The sequence below is a fragment of the Falco cherrug genome, chromosome 1 (assembly GCF_023634085.1).
Source record: "Falco cherrug isolate bFalChe1 chromosome 1, bFalChe1.pri, whole genome shotgun sequence".
Taxonomy (NCBI): domain Eukaryota; kingdom Metazoa; phylum Chordata; class Aves; order Falconiformes; family Falconidae; genus Falco; species Falco cherrug.
In genome coordinates, this window is record NC_073697.1 from 120,712,786 (window position 1) to 120,737,966 (window position 25,181).

General features: G+C 53.9%; 1 protein-coding gene across 17 annotated transcripts in view; it reads left to right on the forward strand.

The window, feature by feature from the left end:
• The window catches only part of CACNA1G (calcium voltage-gated channel subunit alpha1 G), a 153,497-nt gene that overhangs the window by 28,644 nt on the left and 99,672 nt on the right, over positions 1-25,181 (forward strand). For all 17 annotated transcript variants that reach the window (XR_008734897.1, XR_008734901.1, XR_008734902.1 and 14 more), the window contains exons 2-3: positions 19,066-19,177; positions 19,653-19,786. Coding sequence is in view for 13 of the 17 variants with exons in the window: in XM_055725553.1 (XP_055581528.1) it covers positions 19,066-19,177; positions 19,653-19,786 (246 nt within the window). In the remaining 4 variants the exon portion in view is untranslated. The remainder of the gene's footprint in view (positions 1-19,065; positions 19,178-19,652; positions 19,787-25,181) is intronic.

The window sequence follows — 25,181 nt, forward strand, 5'->3', positions numbered from 1 at the left end:
GCTCTGCTGAGTGTGTTCCTGGCACAGCAGCTTTGTGCGTGGAGAGCCAAGGGGGCTGCTTTGCTATCCAGAAGCGCAAAGCTGTTCGGTGACACAGCATCCCCAGTGACCTCCCAGCCTGCTACAGCTGACACCAAACCTTCACAAACCCCCGCGCAGGCACGTTTCTCGGCGTCGATGTCTTATTTTGGTTTGGCTCAAACCTTTTCCCTGTTGACACAGCGGCGGCTTTGCTTGAGCTTGCCGGGCCTGAGCAGGGGTGACCTTTCCCGTGTTTGCTGTCTGGCCTCAGGATCCATCCGTGCCTCAGGCTGCGGCTCCGCAGCCCCAGTGAAGCCGGCAGGCGATGGCGAGCACCTGGCAGAAATACTTCCCCGCTCACAGCTGGCAGCCGGGGGGTCTGGTACCACCTCCCCCTTCTCATTTCTGCCCTCCTGGCTTTTGGCCCCTCTCCTCAGACCTGACTGCACCTTGTTTCCTTGGTGCAGAGCTGTGCTGGGGGCTGGGCTCTCCCTTTGTCTGCCCCTGGGCTCTGGGGCAGGAGGGGAGTGTGGCCGCAGCCCAGGCTCCCCGCAGGGGGTACCTTTCCTGGGGGAGAGCTGGAGGGAAAGGGCTGATCTATCCCATCTCCACATAGCTACTGGCAATATAACCCTCTTCTCCCAGGAAAAAAATCCCTTTCTTAGGAGGGATCTTCAAGGGTTAACCTCATGGTTGCATCCTGTGCCGGAGGGTGCCTGGCCCCAGCACTGGACCTGGGGGGGTGTGGGGTATCCGGTGCTGTCCCCCTGGGTAAAGCATCCTCCCACCTGCCTGGGGGCAGCCTGGGACCCACTGCTGGTTGTTCCACCCTGGTACACATTTTGGGGAGTGAAGCCGGTGGCTGCATGGCTGCTTTGGCAGCATTTCTAACTGAGCGCAGCGAGGCAGGGATGGAAACTGGAGATGAGCTGGAGGCTCCGTCTGTGGCAGCAGATCCGGCGGGATTTGTGTGGACTCGCCTGTCTGGTTCTGGGTAGCAAAAGTGATGCGTTAAACCCTGTGGGGGCTGTCCCAGAGCATCCCCAGCCCCTCTTTTCTGACTAAGCTCAAGTAGCATGCAAACCCAAACTTTGCCATTTATTATCTGTGATGAAGCAAACTCAGTAATGTTACTTTTTGGCAAAGTCTTTCTGAGAAGTCCTCGAGGGTGAAATGAAACAGGGTCACAGAAGGGTTTAATTCAGTACGTTGTCCTTCAAGGGAAGGAAAAGTCAGACAAGAAGTTTTAAACATTTTATAAAAATATCCACATGTGCTCAGTGCAAAACTCACCGTCTTTACCTAATTTAGAAAATTACTTTATATGGAGAAAGATTTAACACTGCTCTATGGAGGGGAAGAATAATGAATAAGTCTGTACCAAATCGCGCTGTCATCTGAAGATCTCCAAGTGCTTTCGAAAGGGTTGGAGAGAAATAATTGTTCTTCTCTTCCCTGGTTTTAGAAACTGAGGCATGGGATGAGAAAGCCAGAAAAGTGCAACTTTCCTGGCTAATTTTAGCCATTTGAAGTCCAGATCTAAGCACCTAAATAAATGACCTGATTTTAATAGACTGCTGGTCAAGTCTCCGGGGTAAAACCTGGAACAAGTCTGGTTCTGTAGATCTGCAAAGGTGGCCTGGGTCTGGGGAAGGAGCCTCCCTCCCTTAATTCGACACTGCTGCTGTGAGCCTTGCTAAGGTCTGGGAGCAGATGATGAAGCTAATGAGAGGGAATTTATCTGAATTTCTTTGAACTTAAGAAAAAAAAAAATCAAGAGTTTCTGTTTGGGGCAGCCTTGTGTTAGCCAGGTGAGTTCAGCGCCCTCGGAAGCGCTGGGAGATGGGGCTGGATCCCTCCGGGTCTGGAAAGCAAAAGCAGATCCAGACTTTCCAGCTGCGTTATCGCAGCCTGACCTCTGAAATTTATTTAGTAATAAATAGTGCAGATGGTGAAGGAAAAGATATCTGCATGCATCTCCTCAGATGGAGAGTTGGCTTTCGGCAGTGCATGGGCCATCTTCCTCCGCAGCAGGCGGCAAGGCTGAAGCGCTGCTCTCTGCTCCCCGTCCTGCTGCTGCCCCAGCCTGCTCCTGCTGCCCAAATTGTAACACAAAATCCCTTGAAAGGAAAATGCTATCTCGCTCGCCCAGCTGAGCAGTCTGCCAGGTCTCCAGGGTCGAGCTCGCTAGGAATAAGTGGTGAAACCCTTGCTGAAGTCAAGCTTTGAATTAGATGGGCTTAGCTGGGATCCTCAAGCTGAACGAGTTGGACATGGGGACAGACAGGGGCTGGGGGGTCACCCCAGGAGCTGCTTCCCAAATGCCTGCCCAGGCTGGGAAGCTGCTTCCCCAAACCCTGCAGCCAGCAGCGCAGGGGCAGCGGGGACACCTGGGGCGATGCTGTGACAGCCTGGCCCCAGGGAGGTGCCAGCAGACCTGTGGCAGGGTGGCGACGTGAGGACTGAGCAAAATACCTGTTTTCATCTTTAGCCTCCTTGAACAGGCCTGAACTCACCCATGCTCCTCTCTCTGGGCAAGAATAAATTATAATTTTAATTATGTGGATATGACACCAACCCCTCCTTTGTGATCAGGGTTTGTCTGTGAATTGAGATGAGCAAGAATTGCAATAAATGTTTCCTGGGACCAAGGGCTGGTCCTAGCTCCAGCACCTTCGTCTTCTCCTTTGCGTACCAGAGCTTGCAGAATTTCGGTTTTGTGCCTGGCTTGTCCTCCTACAAACCCCCCTCCCTCTGAAAAGGGATAGCTGGGCTGAGCATGTCCAGGGCTGGAAGATGCCCCCCAAGACTCCTCCATCCCAAATCCACGTTGCTTTGGGATGGAGCTCATGGGGTGAAGCACAAATCCAGCTCCTGTAATCGCTGCCGGTGCGGGCAACACACCTTGCCTTGCCTGACCGCCCAGTGCCAGCAGAGCCCTGGGGACCCGCGGTGCAGGCAGTGCGCTGGGTCACTATTTGCCCTCAGTGGGAGCAGGGTGCTGAGCACCCGGCAGTGCTGGCAGGGAAAGGCACCCCAGGCTTTTGCATTTTGCTTTCCACTTGCTGCCTGGTGGCCTCGTGCTTTTTTTTTTTTCGCTCCCTCCCCATTTGAGTCGGTCTGTGGCGCGATCCCTGTGCCACGGTACCATGGGCATTGCTGGGAAGCAGGGGCCATCCCTGCGGAGGTGTGCGGCTGGGCTGCCTGGCCGTCCCGGTGCTGGGTGGGGAGCAGTTCCCCTCGCAGGTGGCTGCTTTTGTGGGAGACCCACCTGCTTTTGCTGTCTTGTCACGTAGGGATGTTGCCTTCCCAGGGTGTCCACCATGCACCTTCTGGCCTGCTGGCACTCAGGGCAGGGGGAATCATGGCTGTGGCACAGATGGGATGGGAAAGGCCAGATCAGGGGAAAATGAATTAGGACATGCAGAAGTACCCTTGATCGGGACAGTAACCTCTAATCCGGCTCAGTTCTCCTTATTTACAGTTGCCGAGAGGGAAGGCAGGAGAAAAGCAGCCTGGCAAGATGCACAAAGCCGATCTCCTTCCCCCCAGCTGCTTTGCTCTCGCTAATGTATTTGCTGGCAGTGCTCGCTGTCCCCGGAGCATTTGAGCGCGGTCGGAGCAACTGTTCACAGCCAAAGGCAGGAGTGTTGGAGCAGGCACAGGGCTGGGAATGGCTGGGGGGGCAACGGGAGCCCCCAGCCCCTCAGCACCAACTGCACATGGGGAAATGAAGTGCTGAGCTCTTCCCCGTCCCCTCCTTGGCTGGCAGAGCTGCCGGCGGGGGGAAACCTCGCAGCCGCTGCCCGCAGCGATGCCCCGGGTTCCGTGCTGTGGGCAGCACCCACAGGTGTTTCTGCCCATAGGACCGGGCTCAGGGAAGGGGCTCAGTGCCTGGGGTTCCCCTGGGCTGTCCTGCTTAGAAATATTCACAGAGAGGCCCCTGGGCTCTTTTTCTTTAGCTCAGCACTCAGAAGAGTGGGGCTATCTGAGAGCACTGTCCTGTACAGGGACCCAAGGAAGGAGAGGAACTCGATTTGGTTGCACTTTGCAGTGTTGCAGAGGAGACCAAAATCACCCCCAAATCTCCTACGCCATAAACCGAGGCAGTTGACACCCCTGGTTGCAAGCAAGCGCTTCCCTCCTGAGCATCAAACACTCCCATAGCGTGCTGGACCTGCGCTGCCCGTGCTGCACTGGGGCAGCGGCACTCCCGCCGGCTGCTGCAGAACATTCTGGTATTTTTAATAAGGGTTGGTGCGGTCACTGCACTTGTTCTAGGCAAAAGCAATGAGAATTTTATGAGGTGTAAATGGATTGTGAGTGCCTGAAAGCATCCATGTCCCGCTCAGCTCTGTGCACGCGCGTGCTTCTGCACCTCCTCTCCTCAACCAAAGTATCTTGTCTCCTTGCAGGCTGAGAGAAAAGATAAATATTAGCACCGTGAGATGCTCTAATCTGAGTTTCTGTCTGTGTTGCTGCTATTGTGGTTAAAATCCCCTTCTTCTAGCTGCAAGATTTATTAGGGTCCAGTCTCCGGGGTTCGGAGGGAAACTGGAGCAGCTGTTAATAAGGGAGCAGTAATATCTAGAGCTCGTTTTAAAGCAATAATGGAATTAAGAAGAAGACAAACACAGATCAGTCCTGTGCCTGATGGCTTTATTTTCGGCTTCTTTCTTGCTTTTCACTTTATTAGTTAGAATTACAACATCCATTTTGCATTAGAGGGCAGATGATGAAATCACACGGGATCAGAGAGAGTTACCAGCGATGGGTTGAGATGGGGAAGTTGGAGCTTTCTCGACCATTTCAGAGAGCTTTTGCCGCGGATAACAGAAGTGAAAAGTGCAGGGGGAGCAGGGGACGGTGAGGCTGTGATGGAGAGGGAGACAGGACAGCGAAGGGCAAGAGCTGGAGCCTGCAGCCTCTTTAGCGAGGCTTGTAATATGTTATTAATGGAAAAGAAACTGCAATTTTTATTTTGTGGAAATTCTTTTGTTCCACATTAATTTTTAAAGCGCGCTTTGCTCCCATTACAGCCTCCTGCCGGAGCACGGTGCTGGCTGGGAGGAGCTGCCCTTTGAAAGGCTTTGGGGGGGGGGCATGTTTGTGTCCGGGCTGGGGGAGCAGTGCAGGGCTCCAAGGTGCTTCCCCGGGGCTGGCATCCCAACCCCAGCGCTCCTGTTGCATATGCTGAGCATCACCCAGGCCCTGGAGTGGGGGACATGGAAGGTGCTGGGGCTGGGCTGCAGTGGGCTGTGTGCCTTCGTTAGGTGCTGGGGCTTGATGAGCGCTTGCCTACACATGGAGCACTTTCTTAATTAACTCCATGTGTGGAGACATGCGGATCCTGGAACAGGAACAAGGCACCCTTATTCCCCAATAAGCTTGTCCGCACATGGAGTAAATCAATAGCAGTTCATCAGGAGCAGCGCGCTGGCTGGAGATGCCGCCTAAGGATGAGTCACATCCAAAGACGGGGGAAAGAGGAAAAAAAAATATTTAAAAAATCTGAGATTTGAGGCCAGACCTGGGTCTTAGGAATGACCATCGTGTTTCTGGTGTGCCAAACCAAAAGGCTAGCTTTGTACCGTGTCCTCTCTCCTGCCTGGTAAGCCTTGCAAGTGGTTGGAGCTGAATTTTGCACTTTGAACCCATGCTGGTTGCATGCTGTGATGGGGGGTGGCTGAATATCGGGAGACTCTGTGACTTTTAAACTGGTTGTGGCTTGGTCCCCACTGGAAGCTCTGCAGCAAGCGGTGCTTGCCATGGGTTCCCAGTGAGGACTGATCGAATGGGCCGGGACCGACCAACTCCGAGGGCATTTGTGTTGCCAAAGGTTGTCCTTGTTTCTTTTCCAAAGTGAGCAAGGCTTGAGTGATGTGCAGGAGATGGGGAACTTGGGGGTTTTGGTGCATTTTTCATGAAGCTTTTGGGGAGATAAGAAGTGTTAAAAATCATTTGGTTTAAGGCTCTTGAAGTGGCCAAATGCTCTGGCTGGGGCTTTTCCAGAGCAGCCTGGGGCTGTGCCAGGACACAGCCGTGTGTGCAGCCAGATCCGGCCGCAGGAGCAGGGCTCACCTTGCTGCCAGGTCCAGATTTGGTCTAATAAAAGTTTTGGAGAGGAAGGGATGGAGAACTGCTTGTTGGGGTCTGAGCACCAGAGCATCTCCTGCCTCTGTCCCAGTCCCACAGTCACTGATGGTCACCAGCACCAAAAGTGCTCAGTCCTTTGGCAGGGCTTGCAGCAGGACACAGACCCTCAAAGTGACAATTTTTACCCAAATGGGTTCAAACCAAGCTCGTTCCCAGCTGTCTCAGCAAAGCTGAGATTTGGAAGGGATGGGACAATGGAGCTGCTGCAGCTGCTGGAGTCCCTCTCCCCTGTTTCTCTCCGACACTGAGCAGCTCCCAGGGCAGCAGGGGCCCAGTGCCCTCCGGGGCTTATTCTGCAGGAATAAATGAATGGAATAAATCTATTTTAAATGCCAGGTTATGACACCAGTGACTGGTACTGGAAGGCAGCAGTGGCTTGGTCCTCACTCTCCCTTTGTTGAGGTTTGGCTCTGATGGCATCGGGCTGTCAGTGCTGCCAGCACAGGGGAAGCTGCACAGGTCGGTCAGGCCCTTGCTGCTGTGCCTGAGCATCACGGATGACGTGCCATCCCTCTCTGAGCTTTCTGGCTTTTGTCAGCTGCTAATGAAGCCTGACACTAATTGAATGGGGTGTTTTGTGTTTAATAGGCTCCCACTTGAGTCCTGCCAGGTGGAGGGCACTGGTCAGATCCCTGCTGGTGGTACTGTGGGGTGGTTCCACCCATGGGTCTTCTGCACCCCCCAGCCCCGTGGGTGCTAACCGTGTGCTTGCAGACCTCTGCACCCTGGTGAGTTTGTCTACCAGATCCTCAGGAAGAAAAACTCCCTCGCTGGGTTAGCTGCGCTTTGGGATCCCTGGAGGGATCTGCAAATGCTGGGAGCAGGGTGAGAATCCTCAGCCAATGTCTGCTGGGTGCAGCAGTGCTGTGCCCTCTCCAGTCCCCTTCCCTGCCACCGCACACCCCCCCCCCCCCCCCCCAGCTCTGCTCTCCCTTCCTTCTCTGCAAGTAGATGTCAACATGCTGTCACTGAAGCTGAAAGCACCAAACTGGTGTGATGTGCGATGCTCCAAATGCCCAGAAAGCTCAGGAGCGCTGCCTGTGCTCTGCCTGTTGGGAAGGTGGGCAGCTCGCCTTGCTGCCAGGCATGCCTCCCTCTCCTCCTTGGTTTTCCTCTCCTGGAGGGGAGGCTGACCTGGCCTGTTTCCCCCGTGAATGTTGGGATTGTGAAGAGCACAGACCTGGGCTACCTCCAGCAGCAACCATCCCTGTGCCGTCCCTGTGAGCAGATTCCACAGGATGCATTTAACTCTTATGAAAAAGCTATTTTTGGGGGTTTTTTGTGTGGTCTTTCCTAGGACTTATTTCTAATTTCCATCATGCAAGCCCCACTGTGGAGCCCCTGCCTGCTTCTTGGGGTTGTACATCTTCCCTCCATGTCTACCTGTGTTTTTTTGGGTGGTAGCAGCAGGCAGTGGGATGTAGCATGTGCAGGACATCACATCTGAGCTCAGCCCAAGATTCGGGCTGGTGTGTGTGAAGTGGGTCCTGCTTATAAGCTGGTCTTGCCCTGTTTTGAGCTGGGCTGCAGCTGGGTGGACATGCGAGGCTGGGAGGCATTTTGGGGTGGCATCTCCTACCGTGTCAATGCAAGCGCCACAGCAGCGTGTGCTGAGCACTGTCCCGACCCTGTCTTCCTGCCTCTTCTTCCCTCCGCTGCCTCCCTCCTCTTCCTCCTCTGCCAGCAAAATGCTAATTCATGAGTTCCTAGCCATGGGTTTGCACGCAGGGAGCAATTAGCCCAAGCGCATGGGCAGGCACCAGGGAGCAAGCCTTGCCGGAGCCCCCCGCCTGCTCCAGCTCCCTCTCCCCACAATGGCTCATCCCTGGAGAGAGCAGCTTGCTGCGCCCAGTTGTTCCACAGAAACCCTGCGCCCGTGGCAGCTTTTAGTCGCCGCGGGATTTGGACGTGGTGTCAAGATGTTTCAGTTCAGGCGGACGAACGTTACTTGTAGGCACCTCGCGAGCTGAGTCAGGCACACCAGCACGGGTGCAGCTCGTGTCGAGCATCTCCCGGCGCAGTCGTGAGCTGGCTGCTCTCTCCCTGCGTGCCATGGGCAGGAGCAACATCTTCCATGCAGGGGAAGAGGCAGTGGGTTGGGGGTGACAGTGGCCTTGACCTCCACTTCCCCACCTGCAAAATGACTTTCTTAACACTCATCCCTCTTGTGAAAGCTCTGTGTTACTTACACAGAAAAAAACTTTTTTTTTTTTCAATCATAGACCTCAAAATCTGAAGCATGTAAGATGGTGCCTGTCTAATTAAGTACTTAACCTGCACCAAAATATTGTGCTTTACATTGGTGGGTTTTTTTTAGAAAGGAAATGTTGGCTCTGTTTCTGAGTGAAACACTGAATCAGGCCAGTTGGAAAATCATTATTATATTCAGATTTTGTAAACATGATTTCTTTAATATTTTTTCCCCTCAACTTGAAGCCAGGTAAGTAAACATACACAAAAATTTATGGGTAGTTTGAGTCACCCCAAAGCTGTATGTCTTTAACAAAGCTTTGCATGGAAAGTTACACCCAGCGTTGGGGAATGCAAACCATCAAGTGGAAGGGGCCTGGTTCTGTGGTGGTAGGGCACAGCTCCCGCTGGCACCCGGGGAAGGGCTTGCCCAGAAGAGGCTGTCGTCTTGGTGGTCATCCTTTTTATCACAGCAACTCGGGCATTGCCCTGAGAAGCTCCTGGGAAACCTCTGGCTGGTGTCCCCAGGTCAGAGCAGGAGACTGGTGCCAGTGGAGGGGAAGGGAGGAGGTGTGGGGGCATAGGGTCTGTGCCCCCCCAACTGCTTTAACTGGTGTTAAGCTGCTTGCAGCCTTCAGAAGCAGCGGTACTGGCCCTTCTGCCCTGTCTTAGTCTGTAGGGTTAAAGTGATGCTGGGTTTGTCCTTGGATTTGTCCTCTGAGCTTTTTGTGAGGCTTGGCCAGGTTTCCTCAGGGGCTTTGAGCTCGTACCCTTCTGCAATTCAAATCCGGGGCTGGGGACAAGAAGGGCCCAGCTGCAGCAGATGTGGCTGGGAACTGGGTGCTTTCGGCTCATCCTGGAGCTGGTGCAGCCAGGAATCACGCTGTGTCTGCCCCTTCTCTCCCCTTTTCCTCTGCTGAGCCCCAAGCTGCCCATTTGTAGAGTGCAAACGGACAAAACACTGAGTCTGAGCTTCTCTAAAGCCTTGGAATGTGTTTGCCTCGGCACAGTGGACATGCTCCCCTGCTTGGTGGGAGAGGGCAGACTGGGGCTGGTTTGAGGTGTCCCCATGCCTGTGCGCTTTCTTGGAGACCTTGGTAATGACTTTGTGGGTCTGGCAGCTGCGGGGTCTGCTGGGCGAGGACTGTGCCGTGCCGCAGGGTGGGATGCTGCGCCGCTGCGGGAGGGTTCACTCCGGCACATCCCTCCTGCCCCACTTTCCCTGTCTCTCAACTCCCGCCCGTGAGCATCCCTCGCCCGGGTGTCTGCAGATGGACGGGAATGGGCTGTGGGAGAGGCGCGGGGGTAGAAACCGGTCGTGCATCTCGGATGGAGATGGAGCTGATTTGTTTAGCTCGCTCGCATCCCAGCTCCTCACTAGCAGCTCTTCCCTCCGAGGTTTCCCCTGGCCCTCTGTCAGCAGAGGGAATTCCCTCTCCTCTGCCCAAGCTCCAGCTGCAGCTGGGATCGCTGCGGCAAACGCCAGGATGGGCTGTAATTGCCGCCTGTCCGGGGGCTCGCTGGGTTTTGTGGTCCTCGCTTGGTTACCATGTCTCAGTGCCATCCTGCCACCTGCTTGTTCGGACAATTAGGAAAGCACTGAATTAATCAGTGGCTGCTGTTGACCCTGCAGAGCTGTCCCATCTCCCGTGCTCCCCACTGCAGCTGCTGACAGCCCCTGCCCCAGATGAATCTTTCATGCACTCACCTTGTGTATAATTAGTAGGCTGGGATTGGGTTCGAGCTTGTGCTGGGGGCTCGGGGGGATGAGGGGGCTGCGTCCCCCAGTGAGATGGGGCTGGGGGGGAGGGAGTGATCCCCAGGAGAGAGGGGCGCGGAGGGAAGCAGGGAGCCCAGATCACCTGTGCCGGGCAGGGTGCTGATGTTTGCAGTGAATATTTTGACTCGGCAGGGATGGGAGCAGGATATTCCTGGCCAAGGGGGATTAACTCAGCAGTGGTGGGAGCAGAGAGCCCGTTGAGGCTTCCTGGAGCATGTCAGGGATCGTAAGGCAAAGTGGAGGAGCTGCCAAGACAATTAGCACAGGCTTGTTCTCACCAGCCCGTCCCTGGGTTGCAGCAGGCTATAATCAGCCTGCCGCTTCCCCAGCTTTATTAATACATTGATTTTTTGGGGGTTTTGGCTCCGCGCGGTACGGTGCCTGCCAGCCAAGCCTCTGCAGGGAGAGAGGGGGTTCGAGGTGGTGTGTCTCTGGGCATGGCAATGTCTCATTTTGGAAGCTGTTTGGGCTTCTTCCTTGGGGACCGATGGAGGAGGAGGAGGAGAGACATCCCCTCCATCTGTGCGCTGCCCTAGGAAGGGATTTAAATCACAGGCTCGTGAAAAAGAGGAAATGTGCCTGTTTTGCTCAGGCTTTGAAGCCTGCAGGAGCCTCCCGGAGATGCACCCTTTCCCCGTTCGGGGAGGTATGGCTCGGAGATCTCCTGCCCTGGCCATGGGGGCAAGTACTGTCTGCCAGCGCTGGAGCGGGCTCGCTGCTCTGTGGCCTCCGTCCTGGGTGGCTTCTGGGGCTTGGGTGGCTGTGAGGACCCGGCTGCCCTCCTGCAGCTCCCAGGTGAGCGCAGGGAGGAGGTTTCTGTGCCCGGCGTGGGTAGCCTGGTCCCTCACCTGCCCTCGGCTTCAGCAGTAAAGTATGAGAGATGCCCTCCAAGGAAACAGTTGAAAATAAAAATACAAATAAATAAACATAGATGCAAAATTTTCATTTATATATGTATATATATAAGTTTAGGGCAAGTTTTATCCTGGTCCACCTTCCCATGTATCTGGGATCTCCTCCTCTCTGCCCTGCCCTGTCATTCTTTCCCAGTTTGGTGTGAACCTGCCTGAGCAGCGCAGTATCCCTGGCACAGCAGCACCGCTGCCATATGTGTGGCCATGCAGAGCCATCTCTTCCATTCCTTCATTTCACCAACTGTTACATAAATCCGCTTTTATACTGAACTTGTGGACGTCACTGAAGCTCTGTCCATACCCGTAACATCACTGTTTCCATGGGAACCAGCGTACTTCCAAGGGGGAAAAAGTAGAAGGAGACTAAAAAAAGGACAAAGAAGGAACAAAATAAGACAAATACATGACATATCCCAACAATGTGTCGGTGTAGGGTGTTACAAAGATTTAACTGCAACTTGTTTAGGAAGCCTTGCATAACGGTTTTGGTCTTGAGTAATGCAGGAAGCTGAGCCAGGGATGGTAGAAACTTAATAGTATCCCAAATACCTTGAGTGCCTTAGTGAGAGAGAGGAGTCTCTGGCAGCTCTGCACGAGGTGCCGCTCTGTGTGAGCATGAAGGGAAGATGTATCTGCCCATGCTGCAGCATTTACCTGGGTTTCTGTGGGTTTTCCTCCATCCTGGACTACGGCTGGGGCTGAGCATCATGAGGGGGTTGCACCACTGGGTGATGTGGAGCCATCCTGGTGAGCAGCCAGCACCGCCACTCTTTTGCTCCGCTGAGCTTTATGGTCAGGTCCTATTAAGGGACAGTTTACAGTGAATGAGTTTAAATATATATATATTTGGGGGCTAAGTGTCTATCCACTATGCGCTTCATAAGGTGTGATGGGAGAAAATGTCTTAAATACATTATTGAGCACCAGCAATGGCTTTGGTATATTCAGTGCATTTTAACTGGTAACCTCGGGTCCCTCCTGCAGAGGAGGAGTCCATTAGGAAGGATTTTAGTGCTCACAACAACATTTTTGTTAATGCCACGTGTGAGCTGCTGGGAGGGAGCAGGTCCTGCCATGGGAGGCGATGGCTGGTGCGGAGGCTGAGCTGGAAGCTGCGAGTGATGGGTCCAGGAGGAGGATGGGACAGGCACGTGTGTGCCAGGGCACGCTCCCACCTCTGCAGCCCACCTCGATGGGGCGACTGGGAGGAGAGCCTGTCCCTGAGCTGCCCAAATGGCAGCAGAAGGTGCTAAACCAGTAGGAGAGGGAAGTTGGGGGGGGTCCCTCTGTTCTAGCATCAGCTGGTGAAGTAGCTGGCGAGCTCCAGCCCTGTGGGGCTTTCATCCCGACCCATCCTGCTCGCCCAGGGGCTGGGGGCCACACACTGGCCCTGCCCTTCGCACAGGTCCATTTTTGGGCTGGTTTTTTTGGTCTCTGCTCTATGATGTCAAGACAGGCATGAGGAAGAAGGAAGGACTGGGATGAGAAGCCAAACTAAAATCAGCCTAAAGTGTTCTTGCTTGGGGTTTTTTTTGTGTGTGTGTTTTGTTTTATTAAAGCACCCATCCTCACAGATGCTGGTCCCAAGGCCAGGCTGCCAGCAGCTGAGCCCTCCCAGCTCAGGAGTTAATTGCAAGTGATATGCGGGGCTTTTCTTAAAAGCTCCAGCTCCTGAAGTTTGGAGATTATGCAAGACACTCACTCAGCTTGCAGGATTTTTTTTTTTTTAGCTTCTTTTTTTTCCTCTCTTTAAGTAATAAGTTTTTAAACCCTTTTGGTTGTGGAAAAAAACCCGTAAAGTACAAATCTAAAAGGTTATGGGGAAACAATTCCAAAACAGTAAGACAAATAAGAACCTCATCAGGATTTTTTTTTTTCACAAAACATTTTTTTTCATGAAGCTTCATCTCCTCTAAATACAGCATCGTTCTTTGCTTCATCACCTGTGCGGCTGAGCAGGGTTCCTCCGCACTGCTGAGCAAATCCTCCATCCCCCTTAAGAGGTGGCTGTGTTGTGAGGCAGAGGAGAGCATCTATTGCCTGCAGCCAACAGTGCGGTTTTTACATCTTTGGGAGAAAAACGATGATTAAAGTGATTACTCCCCAAAATCCCCATTTTCCTCTACTTTGGGGCTTTACAGTCGCCGTTGTGTGGTACGGGTCCTTTGGGGACTGTTGTGCGGCCGTGGCCCCGTGATCCCATGGGGATGGGAGCAGAGTGTGGTGTTTCACGGCAGAGGGAAGCAGCTGCTGGTGCATCCCCCTGAACATCTGTGAGAGAGAATGAATTAGAGGTGAAACTTCCAAAAAACACTGGCATGAATAATTGCCCTGTTTTGGTTTCCCAGGTTTAATTGTGAAGCTGCATGAATTAAAATTACCTCCTGGGTCTGTCTGCACTGTGAGAAGCAGTTGCAAAGAGCTGCAGAGCAGTGACGAGGCAGGGATGCTCCCTGCCTGGCTTTTTCCCGGCTCAGAGTCTGCAGCCAGGGATATACCAGGCTCAGTGGGGTCACACTGGCTCCCAGCAGCGTGTCCTCGGGCTGCCAGGTGTGGTGACCTGGGACGGGGCAGGCACTGGGCATGCCATGGAAATGCTCTCGGAGCAGTGTTTGGATTTTTAAACCCCTTTTCTGCAGCCCCACTGGAGGAACGTCTCTTGGTTTTGCTTTCCAGGAATGCCCTGGCGATTGGACTCGCCTGGCATGAATCCCTGCGGACGGCAGGGCAGGAGGCACACGCTCCATCACACGTGAGCGTGCCGGGGGCTGCCGTGCCCGCAGTGGGTTATCCACCCTGCCAGGAAAAAGCAGTTTTGCTGCCGGTGCGGTGCTGCGGGAAGGGCTGTAAACCTGCGGCGTCTCCCCTGCTTCATCCCGCTCTTGTGTTCTCCAGAGGGAGGGGAGGTACCACACCTGGAAAATCACCTGGGAGGGCAAACCCGTGGGGTAGAGACTGTGTCAGGATCACACTGGGGGCAGATCTCTGCCAGCACTTGGCTGCAAGCTGGGGAAGTGGATTCACTGGGTAAAGATGCTCTGAGAGCACCTCTGGCATGCGGCATCCAAGGGGATGCAACTGTTTCCTGCAAATGCTAAAAGCAGAACATGGGTGCTGGCTTTGCTTTCAAAGGAATGTGGTAGGAAAAAGTCCAGTTGAGTGTCTAGGATTGTGGTGGGAATCCTATAACCTTTCAACTGGGCATGACATGAAGAACCTTTTCCTGTTGGCCTGGTGCAGTCAGAGGTAAAGCCGGGAAGGGGTTATTATTTCCATCCATGAGGCAGATTAATTCTGAAGACTTTTAACTTCACTTGCAAACAGCCTGAATTAATGTTTTAGGATTTTAGTCCCTGCCTCCTCCCACCCCCTCAAAGGCCAGACCCTGGAAGTCCCATTATGCTCCTGTCAAAGGGGCTATTTCTGGAATTGATGATATGAATGAAGCCTAAAACTCTGCTCTCATTAACGTCTGCAGCTTATCCCAGTGTCACTCCTAAGCTGGTGGGACTCAGTGACACTGCAGGGGAAGGCTGTCATTTCAACCCAATTTTCACATCACATTTGCACAAAAATTTCCAGGCCTCGCCAGCGCTTTCGGCACATTTGTCAAATACCAGCCGCTGTCCCGGCGAGCAAAAGCTTTGCCCGGTGCGAAAGAACTGGCTGCGGGTGGTGATGGGGGACCCGATCGTGGCCGTGGCCATGGCCTGTGGGTCCGAATGACCTCTCCTTGCCCTAGAAAACAGGCAGGAGAGCAGAGCTGAGGTGTCACCGGGCTGGATCCAGGCAGCTTGATGCATTTCTGTGGCTGGGTTTTGTTGCAGGATACAAGCTTGCAGCCCCCAGTGCTGCAGGGCTGCACCCTGGTCCCCACATTGCTTGCAGAGCCCTACTCCCCATCATGCTGGCTGTGCTTTCAGGGGGTCCTGCCCCATCTCCCAGCGATGGCAGGATGGCAGCATGATGCCTTGGAGCTGCTGCTTTGCTGGAGCACCGCTGCTGCTTAGGGAGAGCTGGAGGGGGTCAGGGAAGGAGCAGAGGAGAGGGGGGGATGCAGGGAAGGAGAGGGGGAACAGCAGAAGCCGCGTGGGAGTAGCAGAGCACCAAGGGAAGAAATAAATTGTAATCCCATGGAAGAGTGCGTGTCCCTCTTCCACACCTGGCTTGGCTGTCAGCGTGGGTGCCCAAACTCCCAGGGACGGGTCCACCATCTCTGGGGACAGGCGATGCTGCGGCACAGTGGTGCCCAGCCTCCCCAGTTCCAAGCTGCAGAGCGCACTAGGAGCGGGGTGTGTGCTCTGGCTCAGCAGAGAGAGCCCGGGCTGCTGATGGACCGAGCATCACACCTGCCACCCTCTTGGTTGCTGCTGCCTTCGAGAAGCAGCTTCCCATTTAATTCACTTGCTGGTGTATTTGATCCAAACTTCTGCAACCAAATCATAGCAAGCATAATGCAATATCTTTCTCTTTTAATTATATTAAGCGGGGTAGTGCTGGCTAATTGAATCTGGGGCTCTTGCCTCTTAATTAGGAAAGGTCAGGCTCTGCTGGGCACAGGCAGGTAACACGGGGATCACTCGTGGGAAGGGGCTGAGGGCTCTCGCTCTATGCAAAGGCTCCTGTTCATAACAAGTGAGAGGCTTCTGGATATCGTCCTTTATTTTTTGTGCTCTTCATCCTACAAATTTTAAGGGTCAGGTTACAACAAAAGCGTTGCTGGCTATTTCTGTGTGTCAGAAAGAGACTTTTTTTTAATTGAAAAGAATCTGTGAGCATTTTGGCTGGCTGTCTTGAGCAAGATGATGGTAAAAATGTGGATTTTTAAGAATGAGCTGGGGCAAGCAGGTGACCCTGAAAAGTGGGGACTCTGACACCTGTGGGTGGAACAGATGGGGTGATTACCTGCTGTGTGAGGACGAGCCCCATTGATAATTTCTTTTAAACATCAGCCCTATGCATCCCACCTGCTTGGCACGAGGAGAGGGCAGGACCCCCAGGACCGGCTCTGCTGGCAGCAAATATTTATCTCGTGCAATGTGGAGTGGGGAGGTGGCACTGCCACTGCCTCTAGCCCTGAGCGTTTGGCTCCTCGCCCTTGCTTCAGCTGCTGGCTGAGGACCAGCACTGTTGTCTCTGGTGCTTCCCAAAGCCCCTTTGCCCCTTCACTGCCCACGCAGCAGTAGCGAGCGGCATTCAATAAAGCACCTTCTGCTTTTGCTAATTGAAGAGTTTCCCTTTGTCAGCCTCTCAGCTCAAAGGAGGGTTGGTACAAAGCCATAGCCATCAGCACTTTGTGTGCCTCTGAAAATCCCATTAGCAGAAGAAAGAGCTTGAAGTTTCATTCAGCTGGAAAAAAAAAGTAGGCAAAAAAATAAAATGCCACCCCCCAACCTTCTGATCTATCAGCTGCACATTAACATATGGCCCTCAGCACTGTGGGGGTCCCTGTCCTGGGAATATTTAATCAGGGTGATGTGTTATATTGGACTGAAATGTATTTGCTGGAGGGAGTGATATGCTGATAAGTGGGTCTGCTGTTAAAGCTGGGGAAAAGAAACTGCCATCAGCAAATAAAATCCCCTCCAGCTCTCCAGGTTCCCCTCTTTGCCAGGCTGTTCTCCTGCCTGCAAGATGTTTGCTCCTGCAAGGGGAGTTGGGGTGTGGGGATGGCAGGGACCAGACCTGGGCCAGGGGCATGGACAGAGCTGAGGGGGATGGGGTGGGGGGTGTTCGGCATCACCTCGCTGGGGAGGGCAGCGGGGGGGCCGTGCCTGTGCCAGCACCTGTGCCAGGCTGGGGGGTACTGGGGCTTTTTGCAGCAGGGGGTTTGGGCAAGCTGGGGCTGCTGCCCGCCTGCAGTGGGGGGACTCACCGGTGGATGCGGATCTGGCACTGGTCCCCACATCTCCCTCCCGCTGCACCTCGCACCCCATGTGCAGCACGTGGCGTCTCAGGGGGCTGCGCTCACCTGGCTGCCCTCTGCTTGCAATTAGTCACTGATGCCAGTGTCCGCACGCTAATGAGCATGGAGGGGCACTCACGGCTTTGCTGTCTGTGGCATGCTGGAGGAGGATGGGGAGGGGGCCCTTGGTGCCATCCTGTGCTGTTCCTCCCCTTTCAGCCACCCCTCAGCCACATGCGCTGGACACGGGGTTGTGGTGAGCTTGGATCTTGCTCAGCTGCCCTGGGTGGGCGTTAGGGCTGCTTGGGGTCTTGGAGAGGGAGGAGCAGAGATCAGGGTGGTTCCAAGCAGATGAACATCATTGTTGCATGCCCGTCTCAGCTTGCTCAGGAGCTTGCGGTCTCCAGCCAGCACCAAGCAGCTGCCCGCTGTGGCAACAGCATCACCCAGGTCCCTTGCCCGGCTGAGACGGAGCCCAGGGAGGAGAGCCAGGCCCAGTGCAGGGTTTTCTCCACCACCACAAAAGTATCTGCATAAGGCTTTGCCTATCTGGGGAAGCATCCATCTGTCTCTGCAGTTTTTGACCCAACCAAGCAGGCTATTCCCGAGCCTCCTTGCTTCACTGCTGGGTATCTCACACAGCCCTCGCAAGCACACGCTTCTTCTGTTACTCATTTGGGATCTTACAGGTTTTTTTTTTTTTTTGTAATTCTTTATGTTCTCAAGGGCTTTGCAGTTCCTTGCTGGCAGAGCTGTGGGCATGGCTGACTCTGCAGAGGGATGCTTCCCAGCCCCCCAAGGCAGGGAATGCTGGCAGATCCCCCGCAGTGGCTGCCCCCTCCTCCAGCTGCCCTCCACGCCTGCCCCCACAGGACTATATTTGGGATAAATATTCTAGTCCACAGCCCCAACCTGACAGTTGGAATGTCTATCCCGATACCTTGTAAACATTTCTTCCGATTAAAAGATCCAGATTGCTGACGACCAAACCGTGACTCAGCCCCATGTGATTTCCCAGGAATTCACCCAGGATGGGTGGCAGGAGCTGCCAGCTCCAGCCCCGCGTGCCCGGCGGGGAGGCACCTGCTGATTCATCCTCACCTTCTTCTTCCCCAGCCAGATAACGCTACAGCACGGGCTCCCAAACACCACCCGCTACCGCGTTGCAGCGAAAGCTCTTGTCTGGCAAGGGCCACGCTTATTTTCCTAGAGCCTGGAAGCTGCTGCCTGCGCCCAGGCAGGAGCGTGGCCCCGGCTGCCTGCTGGTTGTGGCAGTCGATGGGGTGTTTTCTGTGCTAGGCTGGAGGATAACCCCGGTGCCACATTGCACTGGCTTCTCTGTTTCACATCTCTGTGCCCCAGGCAGTCAGGAGCTGGCTAGAAATGCCTCCTAGAAGGATGCAGGAATTGGGTACCAGGTTTGAACCATCCCTACGAGGATTTGCTGCAGTAGCACGCTTTATTCTGCCCCAAAAGTAACAACATCCTATCTGTCCCGGCAACTCAGGTCTTTAAAATCACTCCAAGAGGCAGCAGTCAGGGTAGGGTATGGGCTCTGCTGGCCTTCACACTCTTAAAGGTTTTTAGGCAGTTGGTTAATGGCTTTGACAGTCTTAATTTGGACTGGGAATGAAAAATTCAAGCAATGACTTAAGGGAAACGCCCCTGGGATAAACTGTGACATGGTTAATAGAAAATTGTAATGTTGTTAAAGTGCTTTTCCGTAAAATGCCAGGAGAGGAAATTAACGGTGTGATTCCGCCCCCCCCCATCCTAAAACCTGATATCGTTCTCTTAATCTAATTTTTTAATCCATCACACCAGCACTCAGCACTCTTGCCATGCAACTTCCATTTTATAGCGGTTTTCCCATTAGCTATAGCCACTGATGTCAGCGTGGGGAGAACACGCTGTCGGTGTGCCGTGCAGGTATCTAAACAGCGGGCAGGCTTTCCGTGCAAAACCAGATAAAGCCTAACCTAGAGAAGCTGGCGTGCGCGCGTCTTTCCTCGAAGACCCGCACAACCTCTCTGATTCAGTGGTGGCTGCTCGCGGATGCTTGCCGGGGTCCATTGCTTCCTTGACAGGGTGCTGTGCAGGTGGTTCGAGAGGGTGAGCATGCTGGTCATCCTGCTCAACTGCGTGACGCTGGGCATGTTCCACCCCTGTGAGGACATCGCCTGTGACTCGCCGCGCTGCAGGATCCTCCAGGTATGGCCTGGCCACTGCTTTTAGCCTTATGGTGGCCCCGGGATGAGGTGGGGTGGGAAGGACCAAGCTGTGGCACAGCTGGCTCCAGCTGTGGCAGGGGTGGCTTCATGCCCAGGGATGGCTAGGTCCTGCTGTCCCACCGGCACGTAACGGGTGCTGGGTTTGGTGCTCGGATGTGAACACACAGTGTCATCAGGCAAAGCCGCTGCCAGGCTGTGCCACCCCAGCATAGCCAAGGCTGGCTTTGGGCGCTCAGGGAGAGCTAGCCATCTAGTCTATAGCGAAGGCAGAGCCCAGAATGTCCTGGTCCCTTTATCCTAGCACAGTGGGTGCTCCTGGCCAGTCTGGGTTGGGGGAAGACACAACACTGCTTCTGCCCAGGTGTTATAACTGGCACAAGAGGAGACCTTGCTGGACCCCGGTCTCTAATTCCCTCCGCCGGTGTGAGCGTGCACACCCTTCCTTTCTTTTGCAGAGCTTTGACGATTTCATCTTTGCCTTCTTTGCTGTGGAAATGATCATCAAGATGATTGCACTGGGGATTTTTGGGAAGAAATGCTATCTGGGAGACACATGGAACCGCCTGGACTTCTTCATCGTCATCGCAGGGTAAGCCTGGCATGGCGGGTCCCCCTCTTCCCGTGTCTGTCTGTTGTTATTTGTGGCACCACCTGGCAAGCAGTGGATTCAGGGGAGCAGCTGGGGGCTTGCTGGGCATCGCTGCGGTCGGCATTATCCATCGTGGCTCCGCAGTGGCGATCACCACCCGGACTGCAGCAGTCCTTCCAGTCCTCCCTAAAGCTTGTGGGAAAGCTGACAGTCAACTCATGGAGAGAGCAGGGCAGGGCGACAAAAGCTGTTTGCAGTGGATTTTGGCCAGCCTGTGCTCTGGGGGAACCTCACTGAGCACTGGGCTCGGCTCTTCTCCCTCCAGCCCTGCTGGCGGTTTCGGTTTCCATCGGGCAAGGTGGCGGTGGAGCGGGCGGCTGAGAGCATGGAGTGGCGTGCCAGGCACGATAGTTCACTGAAATGTGCATGATTGCCCTCATTATTTTACTTTTTTTTTTCTTTTGAGGGAAAGCGACCAAGTTCGCTTTTTTGAGTGTTTTCGTTTCAGAGGCACCTGGTTTGAATTAAAGGCTCTTCCAGCACCCGAGAGTCTCCTGGCGGAGGCTGGAAATCCACATGAAAAGTCCCTGGCCCCTGGCCAGTGAGCTGAATTTCTTTGACACACAAATCGCTCACCGGCCCTCGCCTCCCCTCCCCGCTCCAAGAGCCCAAAGACGTTTGAGAAAACTGTTTTTTTCTTCTTTTGACAGAGCTAGAGATCAAATTTTCTGGTTTTTCCTGGAAAGGAGCAGGGGACCCTCCCAGCTTGGCTGGGCTGTACCTGGCATGGGTTTGGTGTGCCCCAAGAAGGGGCAACACCTTGGTGGGCTTTGCTTATGGTCTGTCACTGGCCCCATGGGGTCATTCATGGCACACACCTCTGCCAGGCAGCTGGGAGAGCCAAAACAGTGGCCAGTAAAACCAGTAACGAGATTCCAGGTCTCCTAGTGCATATTTGGTCTAGGAAACTCATTGCCACAGCGTGCTGCAGAGGCCAAAAGATGTAGTGAGGCTCAAGACCCAGACTGGAGGCAGAGATGGAGGGCAGAAAGGCCAAGAGCTGTAACTGTCCCCATAAATCCATCTTTTGCAGGAGGTTACAACCTCTTGCTTCCCAGCTGCACCAGGCTCTGGCTCCTTGGGTTAGGAGAGGGCTCAAAGTTTCCTTCTGAAGTGTCTGAGCAACATTAGGGGCTGCAGTGATGGGATATTGGACAAGGTGGGACTGTGGGCACGATCGGCTCTGGTAGGGTTGCAAACATCAGCAGTACAGCCAAGGACTGGAGCCTGCTAAAGCCACCCTGTGTATTCTTTATTTCTGCTTCTTCTTTATTTCTTATGCTGGAATTAAGTGTGGTGAAGAACCAGACCCAAGCGAGGCAAGACATGCCACCTGGGGAGGCTTGAGGGGATGTTGTGTTGGGTGCTGGGCTGCTTCCAGCTCTGCCACCCCGGGGTGCTGCTGCATTCTCCTCCCAGACCAGTCCTGACCTTCCCTGTTGAGCTTGCAAGGTCTTTGGAGCTGGAGTTATCCTTGATGTGCCTCTATGGAGACCCCACCATGATGGGACCCCCGTGTAGAGGGACATCAGCAGAGGCTGTCCTAATTCCTATGCCAAAGTATAGCGGCACTTTGCTTAAGCAAGTGTCCAATCTCCTGCCCCCTACTGCACCTGGGTGGGCGTTTGGGTGTGTGAGAGCTGCCTCCTTGGATCCAGCAGAGCGCAGGCAGCAGCACCGACCTCCCCTCGGGATCAGCTGCCTTCCCACACCCCCGATGCACCGAGGCATTAGTTCGTGGCAGGGGTTCCGCAGCCTTGCAGCCTGACTGCTCCCATGACTCCTGCCAGGTCGCCTTTGCCTCTCGTTAAATGATGAGTCTTTCCTTCATCTGCATCAAGTGTTCCCATCTGGGCCCCATCAAAACCAATTCAGCTGACAAAGGATCGAACTGAATTTAAATACAAAGCGGAGCCTCTTCTCCCCCAGCGCCCACTTTTCCTGCTGCCTTTTATGCCCTTGCACTCTCCTCCAGCCCTCACCCACCCATCCCGGAGCGCTGCATCCTGCTGACAGCATCGCTGCCATCCTGGAGGGTCCCTCAGCCATCCCCAGCAGCACCGACTGCCAGGGAAAGCTGAAGGGGCTGCAGGAGCCAGCCACTGCTGTAGCAGAGGAAAAAAATCAGGTATCCAAGCCTTTTACTAGACTCAAGGTGTAATATAAAGCACTGTAATGATTAGCGAAAAAAGCACTGCAGTGTCCAGTCTCAGCAGAGGGCAACTCCTCCGGTATTCCCTGAGTGCAGCTCTGTGTTCCCACATGGGGCAAATTACCTCGATGAACATCCAGACCATGGTGCTGGCAGCAGAGCGTGGGAGCAAGGGGTGAGCTGAGCTCAACATGAAGGTATCTTACATCTGAGCAGGTGCGTGATGTTGGGAATGGGGCCAGAGCTGCTCTGTGGTCCTGGAGGAGAGCGTGTGCCAGGGCGATCTGTAAATCCCTGCTGTACTTGCTAGATACCCGACAGTGTGTGTCGCATTTTTATGTAGGTCTCATGTAAGGGCTTCAGTTAGGTTCCCCAGTGAAATGACAGGGGCAGAGACTCCCAAACTGACATTTTCCCACTGTCAGCACTGGAAGAAGCAGCTCTGCTTCTGCCTTCCCATTTTTTTCCTCCCCTTTTTGTGCAAAATGTGGGAGGAGGGAAGCAGTAGGGCAGCATGGGCGCCTCGTTGCCCGACAGGTCCCTGGGCTTCTGCTCTGCTGCTTTCCCTGCTGCTCCCCTTCCCATGGACTGCAGAAAGTGATGGCAGGGAGAGAGGAGAAGCAGCAAACAGCATCTGTGGGGCATCGGGTGGGGAAGGCATGTCATGCCGGGGGGCACGTGGGATGTGCTGCATGCTCCCATGGGCACACCATCCATAGAAACCCTTCCCAACCACCACCAGTCTAGGAAAGGCTTCCAAAAAAACACCCTGAACTTGTAGTATTTCATCCTCCCCATTCCCTGAGAAGTTTCTGAACACAACAGAGGGTAACGTTGCAGAGCATGTTAACATTTTGTGGGTGTTTGCCCCAAAATCTGCCACTTGCAGAGGGCTGGGAGAGCCGCTTGGGTGCCGTGCTCGCTCCAGCCGCGCTGCTGGCCACTGCTGTGGCATGCCATTAAGTACTTCTCAGCTCTGTTAAACTGTCCAGACCAATCTCATGAGCTCATGGAGAGTAAATGACTTCTTTGTGACAATGTAATGCAATTAGCGCTAATTGTAGAGTGTGTAATGTCTGCAACACATCTCTGTAATTACAGTAAAACTTGCTGGAGATGAGAGTAGCGCTGTATTATCAAAACTCAGCTTGGTGAGACATGGCTTTGGCTGTAGGTTACGGAGTTGCATGGGGAAAAGAGAAGAGAAAAAGTGATGAATGGCATAATTATGTGGCGTTGTTTTAAAGGAGAGGATTTGGGGAGTTCGCTTTTAAGAGAACACTTGAAGGTTAACAGGCATTGCGTGCCAGCTCTTGCCCTCTAATGACAATTCAATACAATTTCGACCTCTCCCAGTGTAAGACGCAGATGTATTGAGGATGAATGCTTGTTTATATCCAAAAATATGCAGAAGTGTTTACAGTTTTGTGCTGACCGAGGCTTGGGCTGGTAACCGGAGCTGTGGGATGGAGACGTGCCCTGGCTTACCGTCTCCCTGGCCACTCCAGGACCCAGCACCTGCTCTGCCTCCCCCTCCTCCGGGCAGGGTGCAGGGACCTCATCTCTGACCAGTTTGTAGGAAGAGAGTAGCCTCAAAAAATAAACTGAGATCTGCCTGCTCTTCAGCTGGAGCCATCCCCTGACACTTTGCTGCAGTCCCACCAGCTTGCAGGATATCAGCTTGTTTTGACTATGGTCAGATAAGGGCTTCCCTGAACCTCTGCATCCCTGTGGACTGAACCGTGCTTTAAAACATCCTCATCCAAAAAAATCCCCAAAACAACAGCAAACCTTAATGGTTGGTTGTTTTCCCAGGAGAGGGGCTTTAAATCACGGGGTAGGTTGGTGCTGTAAGAGCTTGCAGGGTTCCTTCTCTAGACACGGGGTGGAGCAGGGCTCTGGATCTGTGGCCGTGTTTCTGCTCTCCCCGAGCAGGGCTGTGCATCACCCCGTGCCTGAGTTGCGTGGCTCTGTTGTTACTCTGGGCTCAGTCAGTTATCTGGCCGACTCTGCGGTGTCCTGTTTGTTCTTTGCTCACTGGAACGGTAATGGGCCTCTTAAAAGACTTTGTAGGAAAGTTAAACACTTCTGGAATATTTTGCTTACAATTTGAGATGAGCTGGGCTGGAGGTGGTTGGCAGGCTGCTTTCTTCAGAAACAGAGACACCGTTTCTTTTCCTCTTTGCTTCCTGAACACTTCTTCTAATGTTTGTTATCACTTTTTCTCCCTCTGTTGAAGGCTTTATGAAAGAGTTAGCTCCACTGAAGTCTTCATAAACAACCCTTAAAGATGTCTTGCTCCCTCCTGGTTCTGAGTGCTGAATTTCAGGGATGAAATACGCTGCAGGAAGCCTTGCTGTGTTCATAGGTAACAGGAGAGAAAGGGATGCCGCAGTCCCCCACTCCATCCCTGCTCCATCTAAACCTGGATGGTTTCTGAAAAGCTCTGTAGCTCAGGAGCAGGGATAAGTGCGATGCTGCCAGACTGGTCCCCGCGGGGAGCGGGGATGCTGTGGCTGCAGCAGCCAGAGCGAGGATCCTGCTGTGTGCTCGGGGTGAAGCTTCCAGCACGTGGCTTTCACCTCACAGCACCCGTTTGCTTCATGAGCAGGCAGGGCTCTTCTAAAGGGTGCTCCAGCTGTACGAGGCTGATCAAGGGGCTGTTTCAACTCCCCGGTTCAGACATGGGGAAGAAAGCACTGACATGGGGCTGCCTATGTGGTCCCTGCTGTGACTGTGGGCAAAAGCTCTTCTTTCCCCATGTATTAGTCCTTTTATCTCTTAAAAATACCAAAATCAAATAACAGAGAGGCAGGGATGAATGTTGCTTTTTCATCCCCTCTGTCTGCCCGTATCGATCCCCCTTGCGCTGAGGAGCAGCACCTTAGGGACGTGGATGCTCAGTGCCCTCTGCGCTGCCTGGGCACTGTGAGCGCCGGGGGGTAATTGCCCGTGTAAGTGGCCGATTTGCACACGCAATTACCCAATGTGCAATCACAGCTGCAGCCCCTTTGAGCTGCAGTGAAAGCTGCACCAAACCCTCTCCCAGGAGCCTGCGCCTCTCCTGGGCTTCCTGGGATGGATGCGAGTGTCCGGGAGCCTCCACCCCAGGTCCTGCTGCATCCTGGCTAATCCTGAATTAGGTGCTCTTTGCTCAGAGCAGAAGTGGCTCAGAGCATCAAG